Below are 8,105 nucleotides of genomic sequence, written 5' to 3'. Positions count from 1 at the left end.
GAGAGACCATATTGGTTTTTGGTATGTGCGTATAAAAATATCTAGCACTCCATGTTGCTTGCTGTTTTCACTACGGTAAAGAATTAGTTGAGCGTGCTGATGAACCGTGAGATTTAAATTGCTCACGTGTGCAAATCTTTTGTTCGTAGCACTTGTCATTCATATTATCTTGCTGCAGTTCTGAATTTTAAAAAAAAGACAGAAGAGAAAAGGCAAAGAGGTGCTAAAAGCCGCATCAAAAAAACAAAAAAAAAGGAAAAGAAGAGAAATTTCAGAATTGCATTGCGTCCTTTGAGTCCTTGGTTTAGTCCTGTCATATTTGCTTGCTTGAACTAGGTTTCAAATGAGTTTAGGCCAGCGACATAGACTAGCTTGGGACTATTTTTTAGCCTTGCAATTCTGAATTGAAATATTGATATTTCTTACTACCATATTGTGCCTTCCCAAAACTCCTCATATTACTTCTGTCAGCACAGGTTCACCTTGCAACTATTACACCCAAGCTTGACACTTGATTGTGCCGCCTGTTGGCTTTGGTAAGAACACTTGCAAGACGGTGGTAAGCCGCTTGAGATATTGCATTCTACTTTCACCACCACTCACTAGTTGCTAGTTGATAGAGATAATATTTTTGTGTTGTCTTTTGCTTTCTTCTAACAATGACAGGTTGTTCATATCCACCGACCTATGATGGTATAGGTGCGGACGAGTACATGGAGTGGGAGCTTGCCATAGATAACATATTTACTACTCGCTTTATGTGTCCAAGGAGGAAGGTAAAAAAATGCATCCAGTGTTTTGAGACATTTTGCTTTATCTTGGTGGGAGAGTTTAAGTCCATTAGATAAACCTCAAACTTCGGATGACATGAAAATTCTTATGAGAGAAAATTTTGTTAATGCACATCTTTCTTTGAATTCATATGATGAGGTGACTCATTTAGAGGAAGAATCTATTATTATTTCTCTTGCTATGCCTAACCTTTTGTAGAATAATGTACATAAGCAAGAGGATGACATGGAAGATCATGAGGAGCTCACAACCTTGTGTGCAAATTCAGAATATTACAATGCACCTATTACTCCTGCTGAAAATAATGACATAGGTAATACCCATGATGCTACACTCACGAAAGGTGAGAGTTCTCTAGATGTGCTGAAATTTTCTACCAATCATGCTATGATAGAGCAACTATTAGTGGAACCATCGCTTGATTTATCTTTGTCACAAGATGATTTGCTTGATATTCTTTTTGATAGAGATGACTTACATGATCATGAACATGAGAGCACAGAACCACACACTTGTGCTGAATTGAAACATGTTAATCATATTGATAGTAGTATGAATGAGCTAAAACTATTATCTTCTTTAAAAATTTTGGGTTACATTGAATTTGATGTTTTGTGTAATCTTAGTGATTTAAAGAAGCAACTTTTTGAACATGCTAAATTGTCATGGTGCTCTAGACATACATATCATGCTATTGGAAAATATGACAACAATAGAAAATATTTGATACATCGGGTTTGCATTTGTGAAAATCTGAATTTTTCTTTTGTTGTGCAAGATTGTAATAAACTAAATGGATCCAATACTACTGATATTCATATGCCATCTATTCCTATGCTAGATTTTGTTAGTACTAATCTTTTGCAGGATAGAGTTGAAAAGGATTTTCTTGTCCAAGGTCATGTGCATTCCGATCAAGGAGCCTGCAGGACCAGCTTCGAGTCTAATTGGCGCCGAGGACGACTTTTCTTTCAAGAAGGGGAAGATGATGAGGACATGACAAGTATGCATACAGCCAAAACATGGTGAATGGTATGAAGATAAAGGAGACCAACAAGGTTTTCCAAGTCGAAAAGAAGGCCCAAAGCTTATCTGGTTCGATTCCCCAAGGTGGAGGCCCAAAACAACTCAAGTTCGAGTCCACCTTGGAGTCCAGGAGCAGCTCGCACAAAAAATGACGCCCAGATCGCATACGGAGTCCGTTTTGGACGTTCTATTTATGGATGGAAAGATAATTTCAAGGAGCTTCTAATGGCACCAGTTTCAGGCCCAAATTCGTTAGGAGTCAGCAGGAATCGTCAAAACAATATGACGTCCAGAATCTGCCGGGGCGCTGCGCCGCCGTCTTTTGGGCTGTTGTCCCATGTATCGTGTCGGGCCAAGTGGCCCAAGTGGTGGACGCCCCCTTGGCCACCACCAGCAACCCTAGGACGTCCTTTAGGGTATAAACTCAGTAGCCGCCGCCTAGAATGAGAGGGTTTTGTTTAGTCTTGTGTTTTTCTTTGAGAAACAGACATTGCATTGTTGTATCTGTGGCGACAAGTCCTTATACATTGATCCAGGGCCCCATTCTTGACCTCCTCCACTATGTCGATTAGTCCTTTGGAATCGAGTTCTTGAACCCCTCTTGTGATTCGCTTCATTCATACTTGCAATTATCAGATTACGTGTTTACGCTTTCTTGCTTGTTTTCTTTGATTCGCTTGTAGGAAAAGTCTTCTTGGGGAGATCAATCAAGTTGTGCTTGGTTGATGACCAACGGAGCAGTGGTGTAGCGGTTGCAGGGTTCGAATTTTGCTGATTTGAAATCGGATCATCAACGTCGAGATCTCCACCAATCGAACGTACCCTTACCTCTCGGAAAATCGAGCTTATTCCTCATCATGAGGTCACGGACTGCTTGTTGAAGTACGTACACTATAGAAGTTTAGAGCAGTGGGAGTTGCGTTCGTTCCGCAGCTGATTCGGCTTGAAACAGTTCAGAGATGGAAGATGCATATTCACTTTGTGAAAGAGTCTCTGTCACAGGTACTGCTTTCACATCAGAAGGATTGTTTTGCTCCCTGTTCACAAAGGCACAGGACTACATCCACCCGACTACTGCTTGGCTGAAGGTACCCTTAACACACCATGCATGTCGACATGCAAATATGCAATGCGATGCAAAACCCTCTAGCTAGGCTACAGTCTACAGGTTGACCTGAAGCAAGTCCATTCCATGCACGAAACAGCACCTAGCTACAACTACAAGCTAAACTTCACACGAGCAGTACCTAGCTGCCTGCCTGCCCTGGTCACATGAACTGATGAGCACCTGCTTGACCTGATGAGTTTGATGGTGGAACGAGCTCTCAGAACGAGTCCGACAGGAGCCAGGTCGCGAACGACTCCAGCTCGTGCTCCTGGTGGTTGTTGCAGCCCGCAGCAGCGGCCTGCGGCTCGTCGGGCTGGAGCAGCGTGCTCTGGTTGTCGCTCTGCTGCTGGTCGGCAGGCTGGCCCCAGAGATGGGCCGCAAAGCCGTCCCAGTCCATGTCGAGGAGGTCGTCCACCTGGGCCTCGCCCACCGCGTCGAACCCCATAAGCGGATCGTGGATATCGCTGCCGCTCGACAGCAGGGCCTCCATCTCGCTCTCGGCCTCCCAGAGGGTGCCCCCAAACTCCATCGCCGGGTCCAGCACCAGCGGCCCGGTGGCGTCCTCGCTCCAGGGCCCCTCGGGCGTGTTGGTGCCTCCGCCGCCGACGCTGCTGCCGGGCTGGTTCTGGTCCGGGTCCACCACGGCGCTCCGCGCCCCGTCGCTGTGCCGCGGGCTCGACGCCGCCGAGGCCGACGCCGCGGCGGCGGCCACCGGGCCGGAGGCGCCTTTCGCCTCGGCGGACCCCGCCGGTTCAGGCTGCTTGTCATCGGGGCCTGGCAGCTGCTGCTTGCTCCGAGCCTTGTTACCGCCGCCGGTGGCGGCGCTCTTTGGCGAGCGGCCCAGGGTCCGGCCCCCGCGGCGCTTCTCAGCGCTGTGCAGCTTGCTGATGTCGATGGCGATGGCGGCGTCCGGGCCGGCGGTGTAGGTCCGGCGGTACGTGTGGATCTGCCGGCTGAGGTGCGAGTTCCAGTAGTTCTTGATCTCGTTGTCTGTTCGCCCGGGCAGGTGGCTGGCGATCAGGGACCACCTGCGGGGACACGGAGCAAAAACCAAATCATGTTCCGGACAAATTTTTTTTTATTTACACGCCACGGCCAGGGCCTGAACAAGATAAAAAAAAAGAGGGGCGCCCAACAAAACCATCGCAACGCACGGGAACGGAACGCGACGTCTCACTGGCCCGCCCAAAGCAGCGTGACGCGCCGTAACAGTCATGCTCAATTGCTCATGCATGTGTCATGGGGGAACCGGTTCCTCTGCAGTACTGCAGAGGGACTCGGTGCCACTGACCTGCGGGCCCCATGATTCAGGGGGCCACAGGTCAGTGGGGGAGTCTCCCTGCAGTACTGCGGAGGAGACTCATCCGTGTCATGGGTGCGTCGTCTGGCACTCTGGCTACGGAGCTGGCCGATGCACATCGCTTGGACGCTTCACGTAGAAAGAAAGAGAGCGAGCGGGCAGTGCAGCAGGGGCCTATGGCCCGCTGCCTGGAACTGGAAGCGATCGAAAGCTCCGCCGTGCGTCCCCTCGCCAGTGCCGTCAACGTAAAGGCCGCAAATCATTAACGGCCTGGCCCGGGCCCGCTGCGTCATTAATCCCACGGGGGGCCCACGGACAGCGACTGGTACGGACGGACAGATGAAGGTAACGGCCAGCGGCCGAAGTGCGCTTTGCGCAGCACCCCTGACCCGGCCGCGCGGCGATGGAGACGGCGGCCGGAAAGGCCAAGTGGGCAGGCAGGCAGGGCAGCGCGCGCGTCCGCCCTCGAGAAGACCGTGACGGGTCGGCACGGCAGGTGTTGGCTCAGGGCATGGACCCGCGAGCGATCGCGCTGTTAGGACCTGACTTGGGGAGTTAAGAGGAGTGCCCGATCTGAATCGTCGTATCCAGTGGAGGAGGTAGGATGGGGGACAAGGAGGGCTGAATCAATGGAATTATTAATTTATATGCAGATTTAATATTTTTGTTACAGTATTTAAAATGTGATTAGTTGCTTTAGGGGGCTGCACAGCTCCCCTGTGCATCCGCGCTTTAGGGGGGCTGCAGCCCCCCAGCTCCCCTGTGCATCCGCCGCTGGTCGTATCTCGTGGTGGTCCTCCCGCTCGCCACCCGCCGCTAATCAAGCCTTCATTTCGCTAATCCAGGTGCTGGCTTGGCTCGTCGTCAGGGAAATGGCGTCGAAGCGTGTGCGTGGCGGCACGCGTCTCTTGCACCGAGTCCATCTGTTGGGTGGGGGGGGGGGGGGTGGGGGGGCTCCACGGCGTCGGCGATCGGTGCGCCGTTACAGTGCCATGACAGCAGCTCTCGCACAGCTCCGTACGCGTTCGGGGACGCCCGATCGACCGACGAATTCAATATTCGTGTACTTGAATCTACCGCGCACTTGCGAGGCAATCATGCGCAGAATCGTTCGTACATCCGAGCGGGGATTAATTATTCCGTTTCCTGTAGCGTGATAGTTTTTTTTCCGATCAACTGTAGCGTGATTGTTAATTAGCCGGGCGCGATTTTGATAGAGCTCGGTCGATATCGTACTTTCCACAGCGTTTTTTAGTTTTAATAAATACAGTTTTTCCGTCCTTTTGCGCGTCAGATCTTGTGCGCATGTATACAGTTAAAACTGCAAGTGCTTATATTTAATTTGACGCCGCCCTTCCCAAAAGAAACGCTGACCGGCCGGACCCGGTTGTGGTGGCGGGGTGACGTGCTTTGTCAATCTAGAGATCTGCTGGTCTAATCCCTCGTAGGTGCTTATATGCGTGAGCGTGTAGTTTGTGATTCTAATGTGCTTATAATTAACAAATGATGCTATCAAATCAAATACTATGACTTATTTGCCTTCTAATCTCCTTTAGCCTTTATTTGGACACGAGAAAGATCTATCATCCCGTTCCTTTTCAAAAGAAAAAAAAAGAAAAGAAAGATCACCCCGTAGATCGTGCTTTCCTCGTGCTGCTGCTTTTCTTTCCATATAGATTGATAGCTATGCGTGCAAGAACAAGATAGCCGCCGGTCGATCATACAAGTTAAAAGTTTGTGCGTGTTGGCGTGCAAGAACAAGATAGCCGCCGGTCGATCATACAAGTTAAAAGTTTGTGCGTGTTGGCCCTTGTTAAAACATCGCTACGAACGAACGAGCTCTCTGCTCTCTGGCGCGCGGCCGGGGCACTACTACGCCATGCATGCACGCATACGTGGCCTCGGGAATTCACATGCATCTGTCTGGCAAGGTAAACCGCACACGCAGCACGCCCTCCTGCCACACGTACTCTGTACACATGCCGTGACAAACCGACAAGGACCGAACCCAGACAAGCCGGAACTAAATGCACTGGCTCGGTAGACCGAGCGTGCGTAGAGCCCGCGTACACGCGACATGAACAGTGTTGTAAAACAAATGAACAGAGGGATGGTTGGTCGATCGTGATGTTTTCGGCCACGCAGTCTGTCCCAGCCTGCTGCTATAGTATAGTAGTACTCCAGCAGCGTGGGTGTGTCTGCTGTGTTGCCTGCTGCTACTAGCTACTGGTGTGTACATGTAGACGTGCAGTGTGTGACATGCAGTGTAGTGTCTCAACTTTGAACCGATCGGAGCAGTATGTCATCAAATGAACATTTTAAAGCACGTACGAACAATACGTTCGGTCTCCTAGACTCATAGTAGTTGCTACCTATATAGAGCACTCCATATAGGAGTAATATAGCTAATTATTAAGGCACTGTGAAGAGATTTCATTGGAGTAGCCTGTGTCGTTGACCCTTGTGCCTGCCAGGGACTTCTTTTTAGACAATAAAATTTGCCGGGGACTTTTTAACATATAATACCGTGCATTTTTTTTTTGGGTCGACTGGCTACGCTACGCTGTACTGGTGAACTTTATAGTCGGGTCGGGTGTACACTCACTCTCAGCGGGTCGTAGTAGTTTTGATTAGGGCGTTACCTGTTCCCAAGGGTGGCGTGGAGCTTGATGATGACGTCCTCTTCCTCCTTGGAGATGTTCCCCCTCTTCACGTCCGCCCGGAGGTAGTTGATCCACCGCAGCCGGCAGCTCTTGCCGCACCGGAGCAGCCCTGCAGCAGAGACATACACAAGAATACGAGACGAAATGAACAAGATGCTGGTTTGCTTTGTTATTAGTGGACATGATCTTGCCAGTAGATCATTATATACAGATTCAAAAGCTACATATCTATATATGAGGCATGCATATATATGTACGCAGACGGCAGAAGATCGAGAACATGTGAGGGAAGAAGAGTTAAAAAAGCATCTTATACGCCTAATCTTGCTCGGTTACCTGCATTCTTGGGCAGCGACCTCCAGGATCCCTCTCCGTGCTTGGCAATGTAGCTGGCGAGTATCTCGTCCTCCTCCGCCGTCCACCTCCCCCGTTTCAGCCCCACCTTCTCGCAGCACGGCGCCCTCCCCATCGCCGCTCGGTCTCGCCGTCGCCGGCTGGCTACCAAGCCGCTAGCTGCCGGCGGCCGACCGGCTCCGGACCAGAGCAGCGGCGCCCCGCGGTGCGTCGTCTCCCTCACACTGCGCTAGCTCAGTCTCCGCTCGCGTGCGTCCTAGGGAGTTGGTGCGCGTGCGGCCGGGTCGTCACTGGCCGCGGGGCTCTCGATCGATCAGCTCGCTCTCGTCTCTTGTGCGCCCGCAGCGAGGCCACGCCAGACAGCAGCGCGGGGGCGGCGCCATAATATAGCAGCGGCGCCCGGGGTGCAGGTACACCACTTACGCTGGCGACCGGCCGGCCCGTTACGTGGGGAACGGTAAGTGGGGGGCGGCTCTTGCGGGCCGTGTGGCTGGTGGCGCGGGCACGTGGGCGTGCGGGCGCCGTGGCGCCAGGCCGCACCACCGTCCCCTCGCGCGGCCGCGCGGGCGACCACGTTGTCGGCGGCGCCCGCCGCCGTCGTAGTATTTTCTAGCTACGGGGGGCCCGGCCGGGGAACGAACGTACGCGCGCGGTAAGTATGCTACTGTTCTACTATGCAGCAGCGACGTGTACTCGATCGCTGGTCGCTATTATGTACTGTACATGTGTAGCTAAAATCCCGATCGGTCGGTCGTTGATCCTCAATCGACCCGGGCGGGGCCCTGCCGGCCACAGTGGCTCGATCGATCACTAGCCTCAGCCAGTCTACGCGCAGCAGCTAGGAATTAGGATCATGCCGTGC

The 8,105-nt window shown here is 51.7% G+C and overlaps 1 protein-coding gene across 1 annotated transcript; it reads right to left on the bottom strand.

Annotated features, from left to right (window-relative positions):
* Positions 1 to 2,755: 2,755 nt before the first annotated feature.
* LOC120652643 (myb-related protein P-like) lies at positions 2,756 to 7,606 on the bottom strand. Its single transcript, XM_039930522.1, has 3 exons — positions 7,226 to 7,606; positions 6,869 to 6,998; positions 2,756 to 3,954 (listed from the first exon to the last, which is right to left on the bottom strand). Exons 1-3 carry the CDS (start codon positions 7,356 to 7,358, stop codon positions 3,144 to 3,146), a joined length of 1,074 nt encoding a protein of 357 aa, XP_039786456.1. The 5' UTR covers positions 7,359 to 7,606; the 3' UTR covers positions 2,756 to 3,143.
* Positions 7,607 to 8,105: the final 499 nt, after the last annotated feature.

Source organism: Panicum virgatum, chromosome 9K (assembly GCF_016808335.1).
Source record: "Panicum virgatum strain AP13 chromosome 9K, P.virgatum_v5, whole genome shotgun sequence".
NCBI classification, from domain to species: Eukaryota; Viridiplantae; Streptophyta; class Magnoliopsida; order Poales; family Poaceae; genus Panicum; species Panicum virgatum.
The sequence above is the reverse complement of the archived record's forward strand: the minus strand, read 5'-3'. Positions and strand labels throughout refer to the sequence as shown.

What these genes read in the sequence shown, in the direction of transcription:
- LOC120652643 (XM_039930522.1), bottom strand. Translation starts at nt 7,358, where the DNA reads ATGGGGAGGGCGCCGTGCTGCGAGAAGGTGGGGCTGAAACGGGGGAGG. An exon ending in GTCGCTGCCCAAGAATGCAG is followed by an intron (nt 6,999 to 7,225) that starts GTAACCGAGCAA and finishes TCTCTGCTGCAG; the next exon opens with GGCTGCTCCGGTGCGGCAAG. An exon ending in CACGCCACCCTTGGGAACAG is followed by an intron (nt 3,955 to 6,868) that starts GTAACGCCCTAA and finishes GTGTCCCCGCAG; the next exon opens with GTGGTCCCTGATCGCCAGCC.